This window comes from Mesocricetus auratus, unplaced genomic scaffold (assembly GCF_017639785.1).
Source record: "Mesocricetus auratus isolate SY011 unplaced genomic scaffold, BCM_Maur_2.0 Super-Scaffold_100021, whole genome shotgun sequence".
Classification (NCBI taxonomy): Eukaryota; Metazoa; Chordata; class Mammalia; order Rodentia; family Cricetidae; genus Mesocricetus; species Mesocricetus auratus.
The window spans coordinates 40,003,296-40,031,117 of NW_024429202.1; the positions used below are offsets into that span (position 1 = coordinate 40,003,296).

General features: G+C 41.1%; 1 protein-coding gene and 1 long non-coding RNA gene across 7 annotated transcripts in view; one reads left to right on the plus strand and one right to left on the minus strand.

Annotated features, from left to right (window-relative positions):
- Positions 1-2,126: 2,126 nt before the first annotated feature.
- The window catches only part of LOC106022715, a 30,660-nt gene continuing 4,964 nt past the window's right edge, over positions 2,127-27,822 (plus strand). Inside the window, exons 1-3 of one of the 3 annotated variants that reach the window (XR_002381673.2) lie at positions 2,127-2,349; positions 16,093-16,238; positions 24,283-24,460. This is a non-coding gene — a long non-coding RNA (uncharacterized LOC106022715). Of the gene's footprint in view, positions 2,350-16,092; positions 16,239-24,282; positions 24,461-26,757; positions 26,884-27,822 lie in introns of those variants that run through there. The other 2 variants (XR_001197622.3, XR_001197621.3) reach the window with 2 other exon arrangements.
- The window catches only part of LOC101826429 (sulfotransferase 1C1), a 29,511-nt gene continuing 16,026 nt past the window's right edge, over positions 14,338-27,822 (minus strand). For all 4 annotated transcript variants that reach the window (XM_040729536.1, XM_021223939.2, XM_040729537.1 and 1 more), the window contains exons 2-8: positions 27,293-27,488; positions 25,088-25,216; positions 22,322-22,419; positions 17,585-17,711; positions 16,215-16,309; positions 15,087-15,267; positions 14,338-14,882 (exon numbers count right to left, since the gene is read on the minus strand). In XM_040729536.1, coding sequence (XP_040585470.1) covers positions 14,770-14,882; positions 15,087-15,267; positions 16,215-16,309; positions 17,585-17,711; positions 22,322-22,419; positions 25,088-25,216; positions 27,293-27,488 — 939 coding nt within the window. In that variant the 3' untranslated portion in view covers positions 14,338-14,769. The remainder of the gene's footprint in view (positions 14,883-15,086; positions 15,268-16,214; positions 16,310-17,584; positions 17,712-22,321; positions 22,420-25,087; positions 25,217-27,292; positions 27,489-27,822) is intronic.

The following is a 27,822-nucleotide window of genomic DNA, read 5'->3' on the forward strand; positions in this document are numbered from 1 at the left end:
GAAAAAAAGCTTCAACCAGGTAATTTATCAGGAATAGAAAGCCTCAGGCTGCATCAGCAACAAGGTAGAGACAGCACACAGTGACTCAGAGCAAAGGTTCTCAGTTCTTATCCTTGCCTTGTAAAGTCAATAATGCCACTGCACCCTTTGTCCTCAGCCAATCCCATTTACTTCCTATGGCACCTTTAAGGAGTGTTAACACATGAATTAAGGGGGACTGTTTGCAGCTCATAGACTTTTGGGGTAAATTTCAAACTTAGTAGTAAGGACCAGACATGCATCTTTGGGCAGGAACATGTGGTTAATGTTACGGTTTACTGACCATAAGGTAAGTTTGCAACTACACAATTCTCCATTGCCTGGGAAAGCAGCCATAGCACACAAAGAGGGTGCCCATGCTTTGCTGGCATGGCTGTGCCTCAATAAAACATTATATACAAATAGAGATAGCTGTGGTTTGCCCAATCTTGTATACAAAATAGAGGAAACTCTTGCACTTGAAACAACACTCCACCCCTTCAGTAAACATTTTCTTACCCACACCTTGAAATCTTTGCCACTGTTCTCCATTGTTAAATTGCCCTTCAGCCTTCATCTGAAGGCCTTAGTATTGCTGTCTTTTCCATATTTTTCTTTTCCTTTTTCAGACGCAAGTTCATGTAGCCGAAGCTATGTAGACTAGCCTGGCCTTGAACTCTTCTGCTTCCAACTCCTAAAACCTGGAATTATAAGTGTCTTCCATCACATTTTCATCACCTATTTTTTTCTCTTCATAAAAATTTTATTTGGGTATAGCATTTAAATGGTACAAGTCAATTATCCCTAAGAGCTTTATTTTTAAAACTACTTTCACTGTGTCCCATAGATTTAGTGTGTCATGTTTTCATTTTCATTCAGTTCCAAAAGGCTTTAAATTCCCTTCTTGATTCCTGTTAGTTAGAGGGGATATTGAAGTCACCCACTATCACTGTAATGATCAATATGTGATTTTAGATGTAAGTAATGCTTCTATTGTAAAATTGGTTGCCCTTATGTTTGGTGCATACATGTTTAGAATTGTGATATCCTCTTGGTGGAATTTTCCTTTAATGAGCAAGTATGTAGTGTCTTCATTTATATATTTTGATTAGGTTTTTTGAAGTATTTTTGTTAGATATTAACATAAACATGCCTGCTTGCTTCATGGTTCCATTTGTTTAAATAAATTGCTCTATACTTTGACCTTAAGATGGTGTCTGTCCTTGATGATGAGGTGTGTTTCTTAGAGGCAGAAGAAAGGTTGATCCTATCTTCTAGTCTCAGCTATTAATCTATATCTTTTTATTAGGGCAATTAAAACCATTAGCATTGACAGTTATTATTGAGGAGTACCTATTAATAATTTGTATTATTTTCTTGTGCTGCTGTTGTTGTTTTTATTTTTTAGACATCTTTTGGCTAGCTGTTCTGGGATTACTTATTATTTGTGTCTTCTTTGATCTATAACTGGTATCTTCTGTAGAATTGGATTGATGGTGAGAACTTTCTCAAATTTTTTTATCATAAAATGTCTTCCTTTCATTGTGTTTGATAAGTTTTCTGCGTATAGTAGTTTGGGCTGGCATCTGATCTTGCAGAGCCTGTGGAGTTTCCATCCAGGCCAGCCATTCTGACTTTCAGAGTGCCTATATTTAAAAAAAACCTAATAACCTAATTATACACATGAACGCTTTAGAAAAACAGTAAGAAGCAATATTGCAAAAGTTTAGACAGGAAAAAGTAATCAAACTTAGGGCTGAAACTGTGAACGCATTGATAACAGCAATGCCTAAGTCTGTGAATTTCAATGCAGTATTCCAATAAACCTATTCCAGAAGTTAGTAACCAGTGCTTGAAGAAAAAATGCAAGGTATAAAAACTGAGTGCACGTGCCTTTATAGTGCTTCTTTTATAAGAATGCTGCAGAACTGCTTGAATAGTGAGGATTTTCATTGCTTTGGGGAAAAAAAACAACAACAACACCAAAGCAACTTGGAGTGGGAAGCGGTTAGTCACAGTTAGCTTCCTGTTCATACTGTTTTTTTTTTTTTCTTTTTGAGTAGCTGAATATCTTTGCAGATCGCTTCCCCTTCCAAAGTCTACTGCCAGCATCACTCATTATAGGAGTGTTGATGGACATGTTCACTCATGGCACATGTAACCTGAGCTGAAAAAGCTACAACTTTGGGAAGTGATCACAGTTTATTCCCAATGATTTTCATGAGCAAGAAAAGGTTAAGAAGTGTGAATAGGACGAAAAAGTTTTCTGCCACCCTCATTCCAGCGGTGTGCTTTACTAACTCGGTACTTTTGCTGGCTTGGGAAAGTGAGGTGAGTCCTTCTGTCTCGGCACCCTTTTCCCCTCCTCTATTTTATACCTTGAAACATTTTTTCCTTCCCATAGATAAACTAAACATGAATGACAAGTATATTTGGATATTTTTTAAACTGGTGTATTTACCTTTCTACTATCAAATTGGAAGATCTCTCTATCTGAATAAATAAATATATTTCTCAGACCAGTGTTCTCTATCAGATATGATTGCAAGTATTTTTTCCTGTCCTGTTGCTGGTTCCCTTACTTTTATTTCACCTTTGTTGGTAGTGTCTTTGAAGCATGTTTTCTTTTGTGTTGTATCTTATTATTTATTTATTTTGAAGCACAAATTTTCTTTTGTCTTACACTTTATTTTAAATCCTTTAATTAAAATATAATATCACTTTCCTCCTTCCCTTTCTTCCCTCCAGTCTCTTCTAAGCATTGTCATGGTAATTCTGCCTTCCAGCTCTTAAATTGACAGCTTTCTTCTCCCATTATTGTTACATACGTGTATGCACATGTGTACACATGCATGCGCACAAGTATATAAATACAACTTGACAAGTATCCCTTTCTTGTTGTTTGTATATGGTTTCAGGGCTGACCATTTTGTCTTGGACAGGCAATTATTGAGCTCATCCCTGAGAGAGACTAATTTTCCTTCTCTCCGCAGTTATTAGTTGGCTGTAATTACTTTCCCAGGGGTATGACCCTATGAGATTTCTCCACTTCCTCATTAGCATGTCTTTTGATATTGCCCTTGTTCCAATCTTGTTTATGTTGTCATTATGATGAAAGACTACTTCAAAGCTGATTTCTTTCTGAGTCTTATAATCTCTCTTCCACCTCTGCTGTGGTGTTCCCTGAGCCATACATCAAGAGCTGTAATGTAGATGTGACCACTATTGATCTCTGTATTGGGTACAGTTGTTTTCTGTGTGATTTGCTGTAAAGAGAAGCTTCTTGGATAGTTACACTGAGATGTGAGCATAAGGATAAATTTAGAATGTTGGTAGGAATTGTGCTGGTCTAGCAAAGTGTGGGAACTAGAATCTCTTTTACAATTCATGACTTCATTGACCACAGTATTGTGTAACAGTTTCATCCAAGATTGAAACAGTCCCTCAACAGGGAAGCTCCTTAAGCAGGAAGATAAACAACTCAAAATAGCTCCAGGAAGTCTCTGAAACTGAGCAGTTTCTCTAGGGCCTACCCTCCAAGAGTAGCAATAAATTAGCTGAGAGTCACTCTCAGACATGCCTAGCTGCAAAGAAGGCTGAAACCAGACTAGCTGGCTGGAAGAGGTAAAAAAACTAGCTCAGTTGCCTGGAAGAGGTGGAGACCAACCAAGTCACTTGGAAAGGATCCCCTGCAGCCTGTTGAATTGCCTGCTGGCTATGCAGTGTGCTTCAGGTTCCCAGATTTGTGAGTTGTCTATCATGCTGGGGAAGGCTTTGGTGATCGAGTTGTCTTTGAGTCATTTCTGCTCCTGTGTGTAACCTCCAACCCATACTCCTTTAAGTAACCCCAATAAAACTTACTGGTTCACTTAGTTGGACTTTTGTGGTATCCATAGTTTGGTCTGTCTTGGGATCCCTGTCTGGGATGAGTAGACATTTTTATAGCATTTCCCCAGGAAGAGTCTTGTCACACAACACCTGGGAAGTTGGCTAAGCTTGTAGTACCAGGCATATATTTCATCCTCTTGGTTCACCAATATGTAAGTGCCACTCACTTCACCTCTATGGATATCTTTGTCATGCTGGTCATTATTGTAGGTCACAGGTGTATAGTACTGTTAATTGCTTCTCTCTTGGCAGCTTGCACAGTATTTTCTAGTACCATGAAAGGAATACAGGAAGGAGATTTTCAGATTATATCTGGCTCATATCAACCTAGTTCTCTGTCCTACGTGGGTGGTATCTTCAGCAATAGAGACATATCTTCACTCTTACAGGCAACTGAGGGCAGCAGCCATGGTCTATATTATTTTAGGAACTAGTTGGACCACCCTAATAAACTTCTGAAAGATAGTTCTTGCGCCTGGTACAGGGTTTTTTGTTAGTCTGTGATTTTTGTGGGGCATGTTGCTAACCTTAACAGCAAAATTTCCTTCAAGAATGAGCATGCACTTGTATGCATTATTTACAATTTTTAGGTAAATATGAAATAATAAGATTCCTTGAGCTTTCTCAAACAACCTTGACGTTGTCACTTGTCGCTCCTTCTGTTTTGTCCTCCCTCTGCCCTCCCTCTTCATATGTTCCTTGTTTCTGTGGTTATTTGGTGGAGTTGCATACTTACATTTGAAGATGAGCAAGTGCACATCCAAAGGAACTGCAGATGAGAGAGAACATATGACATTTATCTTGCTGTCTCCAGTTAGGTGTCTCTTCATCAGCAGTCTGTGGGTGTAGTAGCAGGCTTGGCTCAGGGAGAAAGTTGACTGACTGACTCACTGAGCAGTATTCTGAGTATAGGAAACCTCAAAGTCTGTCCCTACAGTGACACACATCCTCCAATCAGGTCATACCCACTCCAACAAAGTCACATCTCCTGATAGTGCCATTCTTTATGAGATTATGGGGGTGAATTACATTCAAACTACCACACTCTTCCAGAAGTTCTAGGTTCAATTCCCTGCATCCGCATAATAACTCATAACTATAATTCTTGTTCTAGGGCATCCACAAGGTCACAGACATACATGCAGCCACTCATATATAAAACAATAGACAACCAAAATAATGCTGTGGCTGTATAGGTGTAGGGACTTTGATCAGCTCTAGGACCTAATTTCCTCTACATATAAAGAAGGAGTCAAAACTTCAAACTGTGTCATTTCTCCCAGTTGTGGGGTCTGAATAATCCTCAAATGGTATCTCAAGTAGAGATATGATGCTATCACATTAGAAGATTATGACGATAATATATTATTTTAAGGAACTTTATAAAGTTGGTATTTTCTTTCTCTCTATGTGTGTGCTAGAGTATTATATACAGTGATGTGAATGTACATGCATGCACATGTGTGCTACACTGACTGGCTTACAAAGATTAATAAGATTGCATTTGCTCACACTGGTAAGAGTCTTGCATTTGTGTTGCTTTAATACATGTTATATAGGTGCTTGGAAGCAGGCGGTTATTTGAGTTCCTTGATACAAAGTAGCATTGATGGGGCTACTGAGGGACACTTTTTATTCTGTTTTAGAAGGGCACATTTGTATTTCATCATGTAGAAAGGAGCCTGAATGTCCACATTGTAAGTAGCCTAGCATACCACACTGCTAACAGCTTGTTTGTTCTAAGTTAACTTTTAACCTAGGTGTAATACAGATGGAAACTCAGGAGGAATGCAAGACTCAGCAGCCTTGGGTATGTGAATCATCCACTATACAGAAAGGTGTTACAGTCATGAATGTCAGACTCAAGGTTGACCACCTGACCAGAGGGAAAAGACTAACCTTTGGAGCTTGTCTTGGTTCTGGTGTTCTGTCAAGTATGCTAGCTGGAGATGGATCAGGGAAGGCAGATTTAGGGACAATATTTTCTGGTTGCCCAGAATGCTGAATCTGCAGTTTAAAGATTTATTAACTGTTTCTGCTCCTTGGTTTCTGCAGTAGTAGGCAGAATGGATTACCTTATTCTAGTACATCAGCAACTGGTAAGGTTATTGGATTGCTCGGAGAACTTAGAAGAAAGTTGATCCAGGATAGGGGAGCAAGGCAGCTGTGGGAGCCATAAAGGAGTCTCCAAGCAACTAGCACTAGAGCACCTCTTGTAAGTTGAGTTGATGCCAAATCAATTTGGTTCACTCACAATTAAAATCTGAGAGCAGAGCCAGGGAAGGGTGGGGCCCCTTGATTGATAGTTTCATTAAACTGTGCACATTTAGGGAGTGACATTTTCCCAAAGGAAAATCAATGCTAACAGAAGAGTGGATTGAATTTGAAAGACAAAAACATATAGGAACATGAAAAGAAAATGATTAATACATAACTAGAACTAGTGGGAGGAGAAATGCATAAATAAAATAACAGAGATAGTAATAAAGTACTATGATGATTCTAAGGAAGGAAGAAAAGAGAGGGTGGAAGAGAGGAGGAGGAGGAGAGAGAAATAGTGATGTATCATGAAAAACTGCACAGAAGAAAGGGAATTTAACGTCATTTTTCTAGATCGGCCATTCTCTACCTTCCTAATGCATCAACCCTTTAATACAGTTCCTTGTGTTGTGGTGACCCCCAACCATAAAATTATTTCATTGCTATTTCATAACTGCAATTTTGTTATTGTTGTGAATCATAATGTAAATATCTGATATATAGGATATCTGATATGCAACCCCCAAAGTGGTCACAACCCACAGATTGAGAAATGCTGATCTAGGAAGATATCTTTTGACATGGAATATGTGAACTGGGACAGAAGAGACACAGACAGGGAAGGTAGTAAAGGCAGGAGATTGGATGGGTAGGCAACATACACTAATATAATTTTGTTTGATCTTAAGACTGAGTAGCAGTACCCCAATTACACTCTGGAAATCTTTTTAGAAACTGAGATTCTGTCAAGAGTTCTACAAGGGTCAAAACAATTTCTCTGGTAATGAGATGATGCTTGCTTCTCTTCATTCTCTCAGTAATGCAGGGCAGACTCATCCATCAGTTATCACATCATGCTGCCATCATTGTTATGACAAATGGAATTAGGAAAGTGTATTCTTATGTTTAACAGTTTCTCAGTTTTAATTTCTAATGTCGAAAACAAAAAATGCTATAATCAACAAAACAAAATCTGTTTAGGACTCTGCGATTTTAATCTGAAAACCACTGGTATTTAACATGGGGAGTGGAGAGGTGGTCATGTTACTGTATATCTCTTCTAGCCTCGTGCTAAGATGGCTACCTGATAGTGATATCCAAAGGGTTTTGAACAGGAAAATGGCGCACGTGGTGCTTCCCTTTAAGAATAATTTGGAAGTAATCAATAATAAGGATTGAAAAAATGGGAGTAGATATTGGGAAGGGAGGGGATTGCAATGTCAATATAAAAGCCTAGATGGGAATGCTGTTGTATGGTTAACATTGAACAAATATCTATTTGCCACAGATCAGAAACCAATAATGGATGCAAGTAGCAAAACCACCAATGTCCAGTGTACTGAACCAATGACTTTATTTACTGGAACATGGACAACTCAAACTTTCAGCTGCATCACTGAAAGCTAACACCAGCATGCATGACATAGCTGAACCCAGAAGGTCCCTACACAACTAGTAGGCAGTGTGACAGGTCAAAGAGTGTCCTCAGCAGTTCATATTGCTCATCTAACCCTAAAGAGATTGGAAGTTTGTAAATCCCGTATGTTTCAGGGACTTCTGAATTCTTTTGAGTTGTTGTTTCTTGTGTTTTAATTAGTTTCCCATCAGGATGGAATATTTCAATATGGAGCAAGCTGTTGCAGAATAAGTGCATATTACTGAAGTGAGACCGAGGCCAGAAAAGGAGAGGGAGGCACCCAAACTCTCCTGAAGTTGCTTTGTTGTCGAACTTACAACCTGAGCATCGAAGTTGCTGGAATGTAAGATGCTAAAAATGAGTGGGTTTGATATTTGAGCCACCTTGTTTACTATAGCTAATTTTCTATGACAAATTAACTGAACCATGGAGTACCTAAATATTTGGTCAAGCATTACTTTGGCTATTTGTTAGGGTAGAGGCTGCATGTGACTAATATTTGAATTGGTAGCTTGAGTAAAACAGATTGTCTTCTGTAATATGGGTGGGGCTTATCTAACCAGCTGAAAGCCTGAAATAATTAGCTATTCTAAAAGGCTAACACTCTTGATTAACCCTTACCTGAGTTTTCAGTGATCAGAATCAAACATAGGAACCTATGACTGCTAGGTAAGTGCTATACTAGCAAGCATCCTGCTCCCCGCAGTTTTTCACTCTTCTTATTCTGCTGGCCTTTAGACTGAAACTGGAATATAAACTGTAGAGTTTGGACTCTCCATCCTCTGTGATTATGTGAGCCACTGTGTTCCTATGTGCATATGTGTGCATACATGGGTGCATGTATTATTTCTTCTACTTCTCTAGGTAGCAGCTTGAGAAAAACAGGCTTCAGGATAAATTTCTGATTGGTTCACTTGTCTGAAATCAACTCTCTAATGCGGATAGACATAAGATACACATTAATCTACTTATAGTAATTAAAAATAACTCCAATAGTCTATGGCTTAGTCTGACAGTAGAAAACCATGGTCACTGTCTATGATAATCCAATACTGTACAGAGCAACAGTTTGGATTGTTATAAAATATGATATTTTGAACTGTTTGTGCCAAGCAATAAATCCAAGTTTGGCTGCTTGCTCCTAACATGAGTTCCAGGATATAAATTCCCATCTTAAGGTGCACATAATTTTACCTGAAAGCTAGGTTTATCTCACAGAGACCCTCTTATCTATAGAGTTGGCATTATAGAAATCTGACCACAGAATTTCTTTGTTCAGATGAATAAAAGACAATGAACTTCAAGCTACTATTAAAGTGAGAATACTAACCTAAAAGAAATAGACACTGTAAATTGAATTGGGATGATGTAGAAAGACTTCGATGGAGCTAGGGACATTGATTGTTGGGCTCCAGCCCCCACGGGGTCTCTCTGAGTTGCTGGTCAGCCTACAAGTGCATCCTGTTTTCCAGTCCAACCTGGCTTACTGCCCCGGCCTTGACCCTCTGATATCAACATCTAGCAGGAGGAAAACAGCTCTCTACCTCCTGGGGTTTTTCCACTGCGCTGTAAACTTGTATATTAAATGATCCCTCCAACAAGGCAAGAGACCTCTTAGCACTTGCAACAAAGACACACTCCTCTCTCTCTCTGTCTCTCTATGTCTGTCTCTGTCTCTGTCTTTCTCTGTCTCTGTCTCTGTCTCTCTCTCTCTCTATCTTTATCTCTATCTCTGTCTCTGTCTCTCCTGGCAATAAAGGCAGCACATGCATTCTTTTAGTACAAAAAGCTGGACATCTTGTCTTTCTTTTTCTGATACCTTGGAATTGCTTGTAGTTCTGGCACCGCAATTGACAGTTTAAATTCTGATGATATACTTTGCCAGTACAAATAACCTATCCAGCTACTTGGAGAAATTAACTCTGCATTGCTTGAGGAAAAATGATAGCTCCTACATCACTTCAGGTAGTCATCTTGGGAGGCTATGATTATTCTTCCAGGTATCCACCCCATGACCCTTCATTGTTTTAGACTAATAATTACATTATCATAGCTTCAGGCACCAGATTGTAAACTAAGTGTGCCCCCTATGAGGAGGTTTGCTAAACTTAAAAGAACTACTTGTTTTCTAATTCTTAAAAACAAAATTCTGGGAATAGGTGCAGGATAAATACTAAGGGTATGGATCAGGGTGGGAAGAACATGAAGTTGGAGCAGGATGAAAATGTTGACAGGAATTCACTATGTACAGTGAATATAATGGTTTGGAGAATTAGAAATGGTGTTAGCAGTATGCTTGTTTGACTGAAACATGGGCCAGAAGATGTAATTAACAGGAGTGCATTACAATGTCAGAACTTCTCTGAGTAAATGCAGTAGTGATTCATAGGCCTAGGGAGGGTTCAGTGTTAGGATGTATTTGTCTCTTAACACATACCCAGTCATATAGCTGGAGCAAATACATGTGAGACACCTAGGGTTCTCAAGGAGCTTACCTGTTGCCCTTCTTTGTAGTGAAGACCTTACAGTGAGACAGATGAGAAAGGGATGGACATTACTGAGTTCATTCCCTGCCCTGGGAGAATATTCTCAGAAAAGAAGATAAATTTACTTGTTAATGATATTATGTATCATCGTATTAAAAAGGAAAACCAGTAAGTAAAAAATGTAAACATTTAACTTGCTTTAGTAAAAGGTTTTTGTTTGTTTTTATAAAGATTGAGCTGTCTGGACATTTCCAGAATGAGAAAGTTTATTCGAGTTATAAATGGCCAAGTAAGTTATTTAACACATAAAAAATGAGACTTAGAAATGATATCTATGGTATTAAAGTTTCTAAGGTCAAAGAGCAACAGTTACAAGGACTGGCTAATATGTTTAATCCAAGTCTATTTAAAATGTCTAGTTTTTAAAATATTATCTGGTAGTTAAATGTGCTAAATTGGTGTAATTGACCTGGGTTTTCAATAACCATATTTTGTAGCCTATTCTAATGTCATCAAGATAGATTTAAAAAGGACTATTTTTTAAAGATGTATTTATTATGTAAACAGTGTTCTGCCTGCATGTATGCCTACAGGCCAGAAGAGGGCACCAGATCTCATTACAGATGTCTGTGAGTCATCATGTGGTTGCTGGGAATTGAACTCAGGACCTCTTGGACAGAAGTCTCTCCAGCTCTAAAAAAAAAAAAAAGACTAAAAGGTTAAGCAGGTCTCAGGATACTGAGAAACATTTTTTTTTTTTTAGTCCCTTAGCATTATCCATTATTTTGTTCAGAGAGGCCATGGAGACCCCAACTGAAACAGTGATACAGCAAGGCTGTTGACTAATCCTCACATAAATGGACTAACTGACAAAAGAAAGACTATAGAACCAAAAGGTTCCTCCCATGCTCAAGTGGCCCCTGATGACCAGATCATCAGCTGGACGTGACAACACCAAAAGCATTCACAACAGCAACATGACTGATTTTTCCACCTACGTGGTTATAAACGCCAAACAAGACAGCATATCCAAGCTTAAAATGATCAGCATGTTTCTTTAACGGTCCTTAGTCCCTGTGACATGTTATTTGAACAATTATTCCTAACTAAGGAGTCTCTTCTTGATTTAAAAATAAATACTGCCCCATACATAGGATATGGATTGACTCAGCTCAACACGACTATTTGTGTCCTGCACCACCCCCTTTTGCCAGATAGAAAGCAGTTAGAGCTGTCGGTTCCCTGAAACTCTCATAAAACCTACTCTACCCAATGGCTGCCCAGAGGAATTACCAGTCCAGAACAAGCCTGCTTCATAGGCTACCTTATGTATTCATCAACTCTATCCACGTGTCTCCTCCTGTTGCTTCCCTCCAGCTTTACCACTGAGCTTTACAATTGTCTTCTTTGCTGCACAAAACCAGATAGTGCCTTCCTGGCACTACTAACCTTACTAGCCTTCTCCATTTCAGTCTTTCTGAGTCCTCATTGGTTCTCACTATTACATGGGAGCTACCTTCCCTGCACTTATCGAACACTTAGCTACCCTTCTTATTCACACCTAACTGCTACCTGGCAGTTCCCAAAGGTCCCCTCAACTTACTGTTGGTACCCCAATACCAGTGTATTTTGCCTAGATTATAAGCCAGCTAGCTCATCCCTCCTCTTGCCACCCTGGACTTGCCAATCTTCAGGATTCAGAATGAAAACTGGGCCTGTTTGGTTTTGTTTTTTATCAATTACCCTCTCTGTCTCTCCAGCTCTCAGAAAACCATAAAGAAATTTCAGATCAGTTTGATACTCCTCTAGGCCAATTTGATTCTTTGGCCGCTGTGGCATTTCACTATCAGAGAGTACCAAACCTCCTGACTGGCCAGTGGAGTGAAGTGTGCTCTCCTCCAGGAAAACACTCTGCTTCTTGCCAGACTTTGTTGACTCTTACCCTTTCTAAGGGATGGATAGGGGAGGGGGTTTAGAAAAGAGGCAGGTGGGGGGAGGGAACTGGAAGAATAAAAACAATGATTCTCTTAGTAATTTTAGACCCAAGAACCCCAAAATGATGCCCCTTCTACCAGTGGGAAACACAAAACCATGGCCTCTACCCTTTATATACTCTTATAAAGGGTCTGGAACAAAGAAAATTCCTCACTCCTAAACCAGGGTCAGAAAACAGGTCCAGGGTTTCAAGAAACCTGATGCCATAGGATTCTGGAAAGCAGCCAATGCCTGTCACAAGCATTGGAGCTCAGACATCATAAAAGCAAGCAATCTGCAAGCAAAATATTCCAGACTTCAAAATATAGAGCTGTAGTAGTAAAAACAATATGGTACTGGCACAAAAACAGGCATGTAGACTAATGGAACAAAATAGAAGACCCAAGTGTAAATACTCATAACTACAGTCATCTGATATTTGATGAAGAGGCAAAACAAAATTACAGCAACAACAACAAAACATATAATGGAAAGAAAAAAAAAGTATCTTCAACAAAGGGTGTTGAGAAAATTGAATGTCCACAAGCAAAAGAATAAAATTCCATACCTATTATCCTGTGAAAAACTTACGTCCAAGTAGATAAAAAGACTTCAAGATAAAAAGATTTTAAGACTTCAACTTGAAATCTAAAATTCTAAAACTGCTAGAAGGAAACACAGGCAGTACTCAGAAGATAAAAGGGTAGAAAGGGATTTTCTGAACATGGCTCCATTTGTCAAGGAATTAAGGCCAACAGTTGATAACTAGGACTTCACAAAACTAAAAGTCTCCTGAATAACTAAGGAAATAATCCATCAAATGAAGAAGCCAACAGAGTGGGAGATAATATTTGCCATCTCTACATCAGACAGAGGACAAAATCCAGAATACGCGAAGAACTCAAAACACAGAGTCAAAGAAACAAATGCCCCTATTTTAAAAATATGCTAGGAAGCTAAGCAGAGTTCTCAAAAGGGGAAACAAAAATGGATACAATAAATTCCCCATGCAGAGATCAACAGATTGTGGAGATCCTACTCCCAGTGGATACATAAACAGCTCCTCTCCATGGTTCAGGGAACAAGGAAGTCCATGTAGCCAAAAGATTTAAGAGCTATAGTGTGAGGAAGTTGGCTGTGAAATCATCTCAACTATAAGTGGCTGCATAGAGCAAGATTGGAACAATGGCAATATCAGAAAACATGCTAACATGTTAGAATGTCTGGTGTCTTCCTTTTTCAGGCCTTGTTCGTGAAGGTATGCTGATGACATTTTAGGAGTGTAACTTCTCTGACATTTCTTGAAGACACAATTTCACAGAAAACTTCTGTTTCCCTGGCACTTAGAATCTTTTCACCCTTTCTTCTGCAATACTCTCTGAACACTGGAAGTAGGAGTTGTATTGTAGGATTATCAGTTGGGACTGGGAACTACATGGTCTCTACTTCTATGCATTTTGATTGGTTATGGTCTTCTGTCTATTGGAAAGAGAAGTTTCTTTAATGAAGATTGAGGACTACCCTTAACTGTAGGTATGAGAACAAATGTTTAGAATAGAGTTAGGGGTTATTAGTTATGGTTATGTGGTTATATTAGTAATGTTGTGGTTTTAGGTTCTCCTCCAAGCCTTGGGTATTTGACTATGTTTCCACTACCAGCCAAGATTTCCCTCTTGTTGAGCAGGGTTTTAAGTATAAATACAGAACTATTAGTTACCATTAAGGTATGCATGCTTAGGATTATAGTGCCTCTTGTTGTGGGATATAGGTATCATAGTTGGGTAGGACTAATGGTTACTTCCCCCTTGGAAACTCACATGGTGCCTTGTGGTACCATCAAAGTGAGTCCTCAGGGTATGAGCTTTCAAGATAGATCCAATTCAGATGTGCTGAGCTGTGTGCCTGTTCCAAAGTGCATGATGACCCCAGCAACAAGGACTTACCTTCTATCTCTGGGAGACAACTGAGGGTAACAGGTTTAGGAATTTTTTGGACAACGTTGACAACTTAATAGGTGGTTTTTCATGTCCAATACTGGAGTTTTTGTTAGATAGTCTATGGCTCTTGGAGGGGACAGTTTCATTCTTGATCACTGCTGTGACATGAATGTGTCCCAAGGCTCTTGTATTGGAAAATCAATCACACAGTCATGGGAATTAGTTATCACAGGTTCTTGACAAAAATATTAATTTGTGTCCCGTCCTCACCCCTCTTCCATATGCCATCATAGGAGGATGCAATAAGAAGCGTCTTGCCAATGTGGGTCCTTTGACTTTAGTCACCCAGCCTTCCGAATGATAAGAAATATTTTTATTCTTTATAAACTAACTAGGTGTTCTGTTACAGTATTTCACAACAGACAAAGACAATTGTTAAGAAAACCAGCTATCCTTCTATTTATGCTCAGTGCTTACTTCTCATTCTTTTAGCTTTTCTTGTTTACTTTCTTATGTGGGAATCCTGTTCCTGTGTATGCCTATTCATGAGTTTTGCCTCTAAGAGACAAGACAACTCTAGGCTAGCCTAAGCACATTAAAGTACATGGTTGTGTAGTAGGTGTCAATAAGAATAATTACTTATAGGGTTTAGTTAAACTTTGATGAAATAGTATGATAGGACCTACAGAATTGGGCGTCAGCTCAGGAATAGAGGAAAGGTATTAAATATGTTTTAACATGAGGTTCAAATGACTAAAACATTTGAAATCTAGCCCCAACTGCATGGCTCTCAGATCTCTGTGCGGAAAGTAATGGTGCTCCCTGCCATCTTCTTCCTGTAATCTTCATCAAAATCTTCACTTTGAGCCACAGTAAAGTGGTTCTTCCAATCTCCAGGCATCCCTGAAACAAAGAGAAATCTCATGGATTATTGCAGGTACAGAAGGGGGACTGATTTTATATCCCAGGACCTGTACCCAGATGAACAAGTGCACAAGCCACCTCTCCAACTCTACAGCTATTAGCAAAGTAAGACAGGTAGCATGAGATATCAGTGGAAAATATAAGTTGACTGTAGGACCACTTCAGGATGTCAATATCACCTACCTTTCCTCATGAAAGGGGAAATAGAGTGATCCATGAGGCTGCTGGGTAGAGTGGTATAGTTGGCCATTGGGTTTTGCTTCATTATATCAAAGGAAGTATGGTAGATGATTTTATTTAGAACTTCCTCTGATATGTCTTTTTCCAGGAATTTTACTATCTTCTCAATTTCCCTCTTTGGGTCCTGTATGTAGAACAGTTATACAAAATAAATAATTTTCCATAGAGATGCTGCTTAGTCAGTAGAGACAGTATTTGGAAAAGGATGTGTTGAGGTACTAATTGAACTTTATCTTAGTTTTAGTGCAGGGCACTGACTCCCCCAGGTTCTACCACTGCACTCTAGGAGAGTAAAATGTAGCAGAAGACAAATAGCTCCACAGACAGCACCTGGAGCCTTGGGAGAGGAACTATGGCACATCCTGGGTGTCAGAGATTGTGTGAAGATTATATGAATAGAAGCTATGTTCTTCTGTGTGACTAGCTTTGGTCTATTGACTAGAACAGCCATAAAAAGTGGATTGTGAGTTATCAGAAGTCTAATAAGAGAGTGAATAAAAGTTATCAAATTGACTCAGGGATGCTTGCCTCATTCTGATAAAGGACAAGAAGTTAATCTTCTGGTTAAATCACACGGTACTTCTTGGCTTTGGTATGGGATGTGGATTTCTAACTTGAGCACACCAATCCACAAGATTTTGAGAGTAGATTGTGGTCTTCTCATTCACAGTGAAACAGAGAGAAGGGTCAGTCAGTGCCTCATTCTATATTTAATCCTGCCAGTGTTCACATGGACTAGAACTCAGTTAATGATGGACTTCAGGGTGAGGAAGGGGAAGAAGGAAACTAAACATTTTTTAATACAACTATGTGCACTCTACACTTATGACTAAACAAATCTGTATAGTTGAGGTTGACAACAAACCATTTTGTAGACAATGAAGCATGGCTCAGGGTGTCAGAATCTAACCTGTTGATTTGACTATAGAAATTGTTCTGCTTTCTGCAGAGGAAAGATAAAACTTAGAGGATGTCTTCAAGGTCAGCAGGCAAACCCACATCCCTCGGCGTCACTGGAATATTTGGATCTGAGGATGCAGGAACACCTGAGGGAGATCACCCTGCTCTCACCTCTTTCATGTCTTCATAGAAAAGGTAGAGAATCTGGTGTTGGTCTTTCACATCCCACCATCCCTTTACATGGTCATACCAGGAGCCCCACAGCACTGAGGAGGAAAGAGATGGAATGTCACTGTCACCTTAAAACTCATCAAATGAAGATGGTTGTGCTAAATAAAAGAGGGCAATTAACAAATACAAATGAAATGCAAAGATTCTGAACACAATTCTTACTTGCAGAAGCCTTTTTGTATACACACAAGAATTTCTTAGCCCTCTCCCCCATGTCCTACTAGATGCATCCTCTTCCATTCCCACCCAACTTTGTGTCTTTTTATTCCCATCAAGGCCAATTTGTGCTACTCAAATATTCTTAGATGTGTTGTCTCCCACTGGAGAATGGTAGACTTACCAGAGGCTATACTCTTTGAGAAAACTAACTCTGTTTCACCAGCTAACAATCCCCAAAGGGTCATTTGTTAGGGGAAGAATTTTGTGCCCAACTCTTGTCTCTATACTAGAATTTTGTATGCCTTTGTCTTTCACAGGATTTATGAATACTCTCACAATTGGGGTACATGTGCAGCTCCTCTACTATGGCCAAAAGATACATTTCCCTTGTCCATGAACTGCCTCTGGCTCTTAAACTTTTGTGTGTCCCCCTCTTCCTTTTGTAAGAGTATTGAGGGAAATGAGAAATACATTCTGAGTTCTCTGGTTTTTATTCCCATCATTCAACTTTCTCTGCTCTGAAGGATGGAATTACAGTTGAGCTCAAAAGTTTTATTTTTTCTTGCATTATCACATGACACACAGATTAATGTTAAAGGTGTGTGTGTGTGTGTGTGTGTATTTAAAAATCATACCTATAGTATAGACTTTGGAAAAATCTCTCACTATAAGGCATCTGGACAAATTTGCTCTGTGATGGTGAGTGGTCAGAAGTATGGTGATCATCTTTTTCTGGCTCTGCCTTCCCTGCCCAGCAAGTGGAACTCAGCCTATGGTTGGACTTTGTTCAAAGCAGCACTGGAAGGCTTTTGGAGACAGGAGGATGATGCACTTGTTTCCTCGGTATACCTCCTGTTGGCTCACTGTGGTTGACTTCTGCCACTGTCAAAGCTTTATGTTCCCAGTGAGGGTACCTCTGATAGCTCCAGAGGCTAGTGTAATCCCATGAACTCCTATTAACCCTTAATGGTTTCCCCAAAATTCTGCTCACAGCTGTCAACAGTCTCTGTAAATATCTTCAGGGATGAACTAGTCACAGTGTATCATCTACTTCCTGGAATACCTCAAGGGTTGCAAATATCTACTGAGAATCTTGTCTGTCATCAGCATGTGGATTAGGAAGTAGAAGGGCCCAGCTTTCTTTCACTCACCTTTTCCAGCTTTGAATGTTTCAACGTATTCTTCCCAGGTACCAGGGTCAGGCAGCATCTTATTCATTCTTGAGAAATGGTAGTAAGATACCAGGCAGTCCTTGGCATTTCTGGCCACATAGATAATCTAGGTTTGTCCAGCAAAGGGAGTGGAAGGCAGAAAAGAAACAAGACAGAAAAATATCTGTATTTGATATGGACAGTTGTGTTCTTTGAAAGTATTTTTGCACATTGTAAGCTAACTTATTGGAGGAATTGGTGTGTGTGTGTGTGTGTTATGATCAAAATGACCACCTTTTCTAATATGCTCACAAACCATTCTGATTTATACCTGTAATCTTAACATTATTACTAAGTATATCCTTATATCCCTTTCCTATCTTAGAGGTGTTGTGGTGGTTCATATGATAAATATTGCTGTAACCCTAAACTAACTTGGAGATTAAGGAGGCTATCTGTGGTGCCTTGGTCCAGTCGTAACAAAAGCAGACTGTGCCTTATAAACAACAGAAACTAATTTCTTACAGTTCTGGAGGCTAGAGGATTGAGTGTCAGCAGATTCACTGACTGGGAAAAGGCCCACTTCCTCACAAATAGCAGTCTTTAATAAATGTCGCAACTCCATTCATGAGGCCCCACTTTCCTAACATGATCACTAAAGACCTACCTTCAAATCCCATCACCTTGGGAGTTAAAATTTCAATATATAAATTTGGAGAACAGAGCATTTAAACCAGTCCTCCCTAATTTTTGATGAGCAAAGAATCTAAATGGGATACAGGATAGGAAAAGCTAAGGCTGTGAATCAGCCTTTGACTTCTCTATAAGATAAATACCAACCTCACAGATGAATTGTCTCCTCTGCTTTTCATCCTTTTGTAGCAGTGTTAAGCTCCCTGTCCTGGAGAGATTTATATGGGCTTCTTTATACAAGGAGGACACATTGTATAAAGAAGACAATGGTATGATCTAACAAAGGAGAGATGAAACCTTGTCTTGGTATCTGTGGCCTTCCTTTTCTTACTGCCTGGCTCCCATTCTAGCATGTAGCTCTATGTGTTTGCAGCAGTGTTGGGTAGGAAGTTGTTGTTATGGTTTGACATGCTATGAGTAGCATTCCCCAAATGGCCAGCTGTAGACTTGGTCTCTAGGGTGATGCTACAAGGAGGTACTGCACACATTTCAGAGACAGGACTTAAAGGGAGACCCTTAGGGTACTGGGGGTATGTATACTCTCCAAAGATACTGTGGATCTTTCCTTCCATTTCTCTCCTTACAGGTCTCCCTAGCCCTCTCTTTCACACTCTCCCTGTCTTTCATTTCTACTTTGAGATTCAACTCCTCACTTTGGAATTCATTTCCACCATGATGTTACTCTTACTAATGGCTCAATCAAGAACACTGTCTAATGCCGGGTGGTGGTGGTGGCGCACGCCTTTAATCCCAGCACTCGGGAGGCAGAGGCAGGCGGATCTCTGTGAGTTCAAGGCCAGCCTGGTGTACAGAATGAATTCCAAGACAGCCAGAAATCATGTTGCATGGAGAAACCCCTGTCTCAAAAAACAAACCAAAACAAAAACAGGTTCTTCAGTAGCAAAAGTTACTTACAATGAAAGAAGGCATCTATCTGTGGGAATTTGTGAGAATCCCGGGCAACCTGCTACTCAGGCTACACTCACTATAGCAGCTTCCTTCCTCCCCCCACCAGTAATTATTATGAAGACAAGGTTTCTTAGTTAAGGTTTTTATTGCTGTGAAGTGACACTATGACTATGGCAACTCTATATTATAGAGAAAACATTTAGTTGAGGCAGCTCACAGTTTCAGAGGTTCAGTCCATTATCATTATGGTGGGAGTATTGTGTTATGCAGACAGACATGGTGCTGGAGAAGTACCTGATAGTCCTACATCTTTCAGGCAACAGGATGTTGACTGGGACCCTGGGCAGTATTATGAGCATCAGAAACCTCAAAACCTGCCCTCACAGTAACACACTTCCTCCAACAAGGCCAAACCCCTTCCAACAAAGCCACAGCTCCTAATACCCCCTATGAGATTTTGGGGGCCAGTCACATTCAAACTGCCATACAGGTTCTCACTATATAGTTCAGGCTGTCCTGGAACTCACTTTATAGACCAGACTGGTCTCAAACTCACCACAGACTCATGCGTCTGCCTCCCAAGTGCTGGGATTAAAGATATGAACTTCTACAGCTGTGTAGCAGCTTCATTCTTACAGCTGCTATAGATCAAATGGCAAGGCCCTATAAAGAGAATGAAGAGACTGTGCTCTCTAACCCCATAACAGACTACTCAGGTGCTGGAAATGTCAGAAATTAACATTTCCTTGAGAAAGTTTATAGACTCAGTTTGCCAGATCTCACCACATCAGAGGGCTAACAGTGTGAAACATTCACCACCTGAACAACAGGTTCACCTTAACTAAATATATTCTTTCTCCCCAATAATTATGGATTACCACATTCCTGTCCCAGAATTCCTCCCCATCCCCCTGATGCTCAGGAATTGGACAGCCTGACTGCATGACATCTCTTCTGACCTACAAAAAGGGACTCTGCCATATAGGCTTAAACCATGCTGTCTGTCCATGGTGATGTTAATAATTCTTTTAATCAACCTTCTACCAAAAGAACAATGTGTTTCAGTATTCCCCCTTAACTTCCAACTCCAAGATCTTTCAGTAATAAACAACAATCTTCAAAGCTAAGGTGCCCCAGATATACCCTTAGGAAAACAGGCAACATTTTGATACCTGGACAGTTACTTATCTGTATTGTACTTTGTTTGAAGAAAGGACATGGTCAAGATAAAGGATTGGTGAGTCAAGGAAACCATTCCTCCAAGGAAATAATTAAGAGTATTTGAGGCAGTGCCAGTGGGCACCAGAGCACTACTAGCACTGACTGCTGCTGTTCCAGTTTACAGAGCCATAAGCAGCAGGGGTGCCTGTCCTGCATGCAGCCACCTGAGGACACAGCAGAAGCCCCTTGGGGTTCAGGGCTTGTTGGGCTGATGCGAGAATCAGTGGCTCAGTGGCAGCAGGAGGGCACCCAGGAGCATCAGATGAGTTTGAAAGAGTTTTAAAACTCCCAGCAACCCAGGAGGGAATTAGGGCCTGTGGAGAGGCTCAGGAGCAATGTGAGAGGGGGAGCTATTGTTTTCTGGGACACTGAGACATCCCGGGGAGGGGCTGGGGCCCCAGGGGGAGGGGCTGGGACTTGCAATTGGCACCAGTGAGCACTCACCTCGGGATGGGTGAACTTAAATCCCACAATGACACTATCTGAAAAGGAAATAGTGCAACAGGAAAAGAAGGGGCCTAGGATACCTTATTGAAGAGAGAAGTCACTTACAGGGGAATCAGGGAAGTGCTCTACGGTCTCTGAACCGAGGCCAGGATCCAAGAAAGAACATCTTACTTGCTTTTTCCCCAAACAGGCCTGCCAAGTATCTTGGGTAGTGAGCTCTCCCCTACAAGTATTCACGAGCATTTTGTGTCTAAGCACTATATGAGCTGGTGTTTTGGCCACACAAACTCGTCAGTTAGTAGGGTTTCCTTAGGAAACTCAGGCAGAATGTGAGAAAGTCAGCTTCAGGCCTAATCATGAGACACTTTGCAATCTCAGCTTGCCCTTTTAGCTACTGCCACACACCTTGGTTTCCAAAGAGGTTTAATGGCCCAGCTGAGAGATGTCTGATTCTACTGTATTCTCACACTTCCTGTTGCATTTCAAAGTTGCTATTTGGTTGATATTAAATTTTCCATATTTATACTATCTATTTCTAGACTTACTGATGAAACAGGTATCAACAATGGCAAACAATTCTCCTTTTATCTGCTTGTTGGTGGGGGCACAGATAAAAACCCAAAGCCTGGGAAGGTTTGAGTTCAGTGAGTATAATGTGCATACTTGTATACTCTCTGAATTAGGAAGTGTCAAAACAAATATAGAAAACAGAAACACCAAAGTGGGATCTAGTTTCATGAGATGAAATCTCCATAAGGGTAAGTCAAGTCTCTAAACACTAGCAAATTAGAGTTTCCATTCTGAGAGGATCACTTTTGTATACAACGTGAACATGTTCTCAGTGGTGTCCATTAGACTGGACTGTTTGTTCTCTGGTTGTAGGAAGGCTATTGTCAGATGGCCTCATCTGCTGTAGTCTAAACCAAAAACCATGTTCTGGGCAAGACCACATTTCCAATGGGATGCTCTTGGCTGAGCACATGACACAACAGGACCACCGAGGCAGGGAAGGCTTTCTGATAGTTGGCTTTAGTAGGATTCTTAACAGCTTCATTGAATAATACCTGGGGTTGCAGTGTCAAGTTCTGTGTTTTCAGAACACTCCTGGCACCTTCTTTGCAGGACCCCAAAGACCCCCAAGTTCACTGTCTTCTTCTACTTTTCCCATGCAGGTTTCCCCAGATAGACTGCATTCTTGTTTAAGTCATTCTTGGTTCCTGCTTCATAGAGGTTCCAAATTAAAAGTACACCTTCAAGTAGAACTCCCCTGCTTTGTTTCATTGATTTCTTTCTTTTAGCATGGGTTAGCTGGCACATATGAAAACTTCCAATGGTACCCAGCAATCATCTTTTGAAGGAAAGGTGGGTACAGAAAGGAGTGTGTGGGCTTTAGGGTGATAACATCACTTGCCTTATAGATTCTACTGGTTGTTTCTGCTTTAATGAATAAAACTGGGCTGTTATTACCTTTGACTTTTCTTTCCAGAAGGAAGGTGGCAGCATCTGAACAGGCAGATGAGTCTTCAGGGTTCGAGGTGAAGGCATTTTGTTAGCCAGATCTAGACCTAGGAAATAAGACCACACTGTTGGGCCAAATGTTTCTCCCCAGCTATGTGGATCCAGTGTCCTTTTAAACACTGGAAATTATATTGACCAGATGATTGACTCTATGGTCTTATATATATAAGGCCTGTCTCCGTCCCTTCTGATGGCAGCTTTCCAGTTCATCAAAAAGGATTCTACAGAATAATGGATGAAACTACATCTTGAACAGGACCCCTTAATGATGCTTATCTCTTGCTCTTTCCCTAAACTTAGATCTCATGTCAGGAATCTGAAGATAGACTGGGGAAATGGGTAGTCACTGGAAATTTTCATTTATTGTGTAGTGGACTCAGGACTATAGTTGTGCTATCTTGTACAAGTGTTTCTGAGAATACATAGGCTAAAACTGTGTTGGGTAACACTGGTCTCTGGACCAGTCATAAATTCCTATACAATATGTCCCTGACCGCAGGCTAAGAGAAATGCCTGACCACTCAACTGCTATATCTCCACATCTGTGAACAACACTTCCTTATTGCAACTGTCCATGGGTGCCTCCTGTATAAATCACAACTGAAGGTTTTGCCTTTAAAAACCTGAACAAACTGGAGCTTGCAGTTGTTTCCAACCACTCTGGATAGCCCCGATTGTGGCAGGTAAAGGTTCCATATAATTTGACTTATTTGGGCCTCTTATGTGTTTTGTTTAAACTCCATAACATTTGGAGGTACGACCAAAATCTCTGAGAAGACCTCTGGCCCCTAAGGTGGGTACCTCCTAGAAGAGGGTAAGAGCTATCGGTCCTAGGGAGGCTACTGAAAGAATGATCCTCAGCTACAGGAATTGACTACCTCCCACCAATTTGGCCCCTAAAATTTTTGAAGGTGTCTGCCTGCATATCTGTGTTCAGGGATCTCTAGAGGTAGCAAAAACCTATGTTTCAGGTTTCTGGTAAGTCTGGGGAGACAATCGGGGCTCAAGGAAAAAGTTGGCAACAGTGTAAGAATCCCTAAGTCCACGTTGTGGTCAGGACAGTACCACAAATCCTCAGGATATGGTTTGTCTTGGTGTCTACTAGTCTGTCCAGTGTTTATTGACTTCATTTCCATTGTCTCTGCCCCTTACCTGTGTTGTTTCTATGCCCCATTAATCATTTCCAATTATAAGTAGACATGGAAAAGTGAACCTCATTGATGTTGTCAACCTCTACCTTGGAATGCATGTTACAAAACTTATAGGTTTCAGAGCATGAGAATCAGAGTGTGGAGTCCACTTTTCCAAAGGAACTCTTAGTTCACTTTGCCAATTGGATTGGTCAGCGTCCAGTGTGGGGTGGACTGATAGGGTGTCATTCCACATTGAAGTTACTGCCAGGGTCAGTCTCTCATTCTTGGAAGACCAGAATCAGTTTCCCTACGTTTGAGCATGGCTGAATATCCTGGAAACACAAACTTCCTAGATGCTAGAGTACTACAAACATGGAAGCAAGAAGATCTTAGCAGTACAGGAGAAAAGTCTTCCCAAAGTCTCAGAGGATCCCTGACCCTGAGTTTTCTCAGCCATCTTATCTCCCACCTGTGAATCCTCCTGAACCAACTGCCCCTGATTCTGTCCTCGGCTTTTCCCACAGTGTGTCCTCCTATGCCCTACCTCCCCACTCTCAGCAGTATCCAAGGCTTGCTTCCCCTGCCTCAGGCATCTTCAGCGGACCCAGTTATAGACCAAGCCCTATCCCAGTTCCTTCTGTGGCTCCCCTCATAAAGGAAGCCACAAATAATGTGGCTTGATTTATGGACCATGTTCCCTTTTCTAAAGTGATTTTTATAACTGGAAAATCAAAAGTCCTTCTCTGATAAACCCCAAGGTTTGATTTCTTTCCTTAGATACTGCTTTACACTCACCAGCCTAACTGGGATGACTGCCAACAACTCCCAAACTCTCTTCTACCTCAGATGAGAGAGACAGAGTATCTGGATGGAAGCAAGGAAATCCATAGCCTCTGAGGACACCTTGATTCTGGACCTTCTACCAGACCTCAACAGGATCCCAACACTTAATAAGGTAAAAGGACTCTATGCCTATTACTGGACTCTGATGGTTTTCACAATTCTGCATGGGAACCCATAAATTTGCCTAATGTTAATAAAGTTTTACAAGGACTTTAACTCCTGCTATGTTTCTGCGGAGGCTGTTAGAAGCCTAAGAAACCTCTACACTCACTGATTTGGAAGCCCTAGCAAACAGGTGCACATCTTTAAGGAAAGCACTCTGGAGGCAGAGTCAGGCATATCCCTGAGTTCAAGGATCTCTGAATTCAAGGACAGCTTGGCCGGCAGAGCAAGTTCCAAGACTACATGAGGCTCCACTGCTTCTCCCTAGTGCCTTCCTAGGAGAGTAGGCATTTAACTTTCAAACTTTGCTCTAAACTATAACCATGCCTTCACTGAGCTGACACATGCATAGCACTCTAGGTTCTTGCACACCATAAGGTGTGTTCCTTGTGCTACCAAGTCATGCATTTTTAGGAAAGGAATTACATGTGTTGCCCTGGGCTGCTTCCACACTCCTTTCTGTTTCCATTTGAAAGTGCTTTCTCGAGGGAAGACTGCAGCAAAGATCTTCCTCTGGGGTGAAAACTGATGCTGCACAGTGATCACAGTCAGCTGCATCCCAGTTGGGGGAGCATACCTGAGTTGAGGGGTGGAGGCAAAGTCCACTCGAGGAAAGGGTGGCGGTCAAAGGTGTTGGCCCGCTGGCACTTTTGTACATCCCCATCATTTTGGATCATGTCCACAATTTCCTGTGTCCAGGTGGTACCTAGAAGCATCCGTTATTTTCAGTGCTACCCACTCAATGGCACCATTCAATTCTATTTATTTGATCACATGTATATACTCAGCTACATTCAGATTTACTGGGTTCTGGGTAGAATCAACTGGTCTGTTAAATTTTCTACACACTCTGTATATGCTCCCATTTTAGCTTGGCAATTAGCTACATGAGTCAGATGTCAGTTTTTAGTCTTTGTTGCACCAGGATCCAGTCACTGCTGTTGGAGTATCTCTCTGTTCTTCTGGGATAATGGGGCATACACAGTCTAAAGGAAGACCAAAATGGGAGAGGGGGTGCTAGAGAGGTGCACAGGAAGTTTGCTTGTTTACTGCTGAAGATCCAGAGAGGCTCAATTCAGTAGAACCATGGCAGCTTTTGGCATGAAGAATGGAAGTAAGAATAATAGAATGTCACCTGCCCTAAGAAGAAAGTATCTTTGGAAGGTGACCAGTGCAGGTGTGTTCCCCATCTGGAAGTACATGTAGGGTTCATGGGAGCCTGAGTGATGCTGAGAGAAATGCTGCAATAAAGTCAGAGGGAGAGGGGAGGAGAGAGGGAAGGAGGGAGAGAGTGTGTGTTTATGAGTGGGGCCTTTGCACAGAGAGCCTTGAAGGCAACTGCATGATTTTTAAGGTGGACTGATCCAAAATTTCTGCTCTAAAGAGAAGTGCAGGTTTAAGTTCAGATATGAGGAATGAAAGGATCTTAGCTGGGAAGTCACATGTCCAGTGAAAACCAGACAGAAATGGAGAGCCTGTAGCAACTGGAAGCTCGGCTTGGAAACTCCTAAGCTCGATGCTGGACCATGAGCAACGGTTGGAGATGACAACTAATATGGAGCTCAGTGTCCAGGGACAGAAAAGGTTCCAGAGCCTTTGATAGAAATCCAGACCCTTTCCTGAAATTCAGATGTATCTTATTGTCAGAAGTCCCTTTTGCTAAGTCAAATGTCCAAACTGTTAACTTCATCACATTTGTGGGCTGATGAAAACACATGGGGGAAGGAAGGGGTGGGAGGTGGTAGTCATTCACTGCTGTCTTCCCAAAGTGAGTGCTCCTTAGTGCTCCCCTCTGCTGAGGCCCATGCCATTCTTTGTCTTTCTGACTCTTTCCACATCAGCCCATCCTCATTCCCTAGTGTCTAGTAACTGGTACCTCCTTCTCCATCTCTCCCTCAATGAGTGTGCCTAGGCTCTCAGCACTATTACATGGATGCAAGTGCTCAAGTCCATGCCAATCTAGGTCACTAAAAGGAGGAGTTTAGGTGCTAGAGAAGTGAATAGAGAAAGGTGGCCTGGCTGGTAGGATTTACCCTAAGAATTACCATTTTTTTATTTCCCAGAGTCTGTGCTTTTAGAGCACTTTGTGGTTTCACTAAATCTTTGAGGTGCTGCTTTTCTTTGAAGAGCTTAATTAAAGGAGAGTCCTGTAGGTTGACGCATGGATACAAATGAGTTGGGATGCTCCTTACCCCTCCCCCCCAGGACTTGCCTGGCTGAAACCCTACACCTTCCTCTTTTACTCAGGATGCCCATATCAGAAAACACTTGCTCTAAAGGTGTCAAGACCATGATGATGAAAGCCACAAAGACAGCTGACTGGATAAGGGGGAGCTCTTGAATTCCAGACTGATGGATGAGAGGCCCACAGGAGACTTATCCAGACTCCATGAATGTAGTGCCAGGAGGAGGTCACAGAAATCATGGAGGCCTTTGGTAGTAGATCAGTGTTTACCATGGTTTATTAATAAGCTTTGGGAGCCCATTCCAAATAGAGGGATGCTCTCTCAGCCTGGACACATGGGGAAGGGCCTAGGTCCTGCCCTGGATGAAATGACACACTTTATAGATCTCCCCAAAGAGGGCCTCACCCTCCCTGGGGAATTATGTGGGGATTGGGTGGGGGGCTGGTGGAGGGACAAGGGAGGAGGGGTGGGAGAGGGAGCTGGGACTAACATGTGAAATATTCATGTTTCTAATTTAAATAAAAACATATATTGAGAAAAAAACAAAAAGAAAACACTTTCTCTGTGTTTTGCCTGCTGCCATTCCTTGCACCCACCTGCCTTTGCATAAGTTGCAATGAGGAGATCATCGGGTTTTGCTTGGAAGTTCCAGATCTTGTCCCAGTTGTCGCTCATCATCTTGGACATGAGGATCCCATTCACTTCCTTGGTTTCTGGCTGCAGGTGATGTTCCTCCAGGTGGAGGTTTTTCATGTCGTCCAAGGACATCTTTGAATGAGGACTGGATGGATTCTGTAGGAAGGAGAATTTACATTACTTCTAATACTTGGGCTTAAATTTGAACATGATTCTCTCAGGTGGTCAGAAGAGAGACTAGCATGCTTTGTGTTCATTTAGCAAGAAAAGTAAAATTGTGGGCATGTGGGACATTTGAAATAGCTTGGTTTGAAGAAAAAACATTTCAAGGGGACAGCTAACAGAGAGAAGGATAACTCTGGATCATCTTCTTTTGGCTCCTTGGAGCCAACCTGTCTGAGGTGGTCTGAGAGACAGGCAGAGACACATATGGTGATATATTGTTTATTATTTAGTAAAGATTGCCTGATGTATCAGAAAGCAAAGCTAG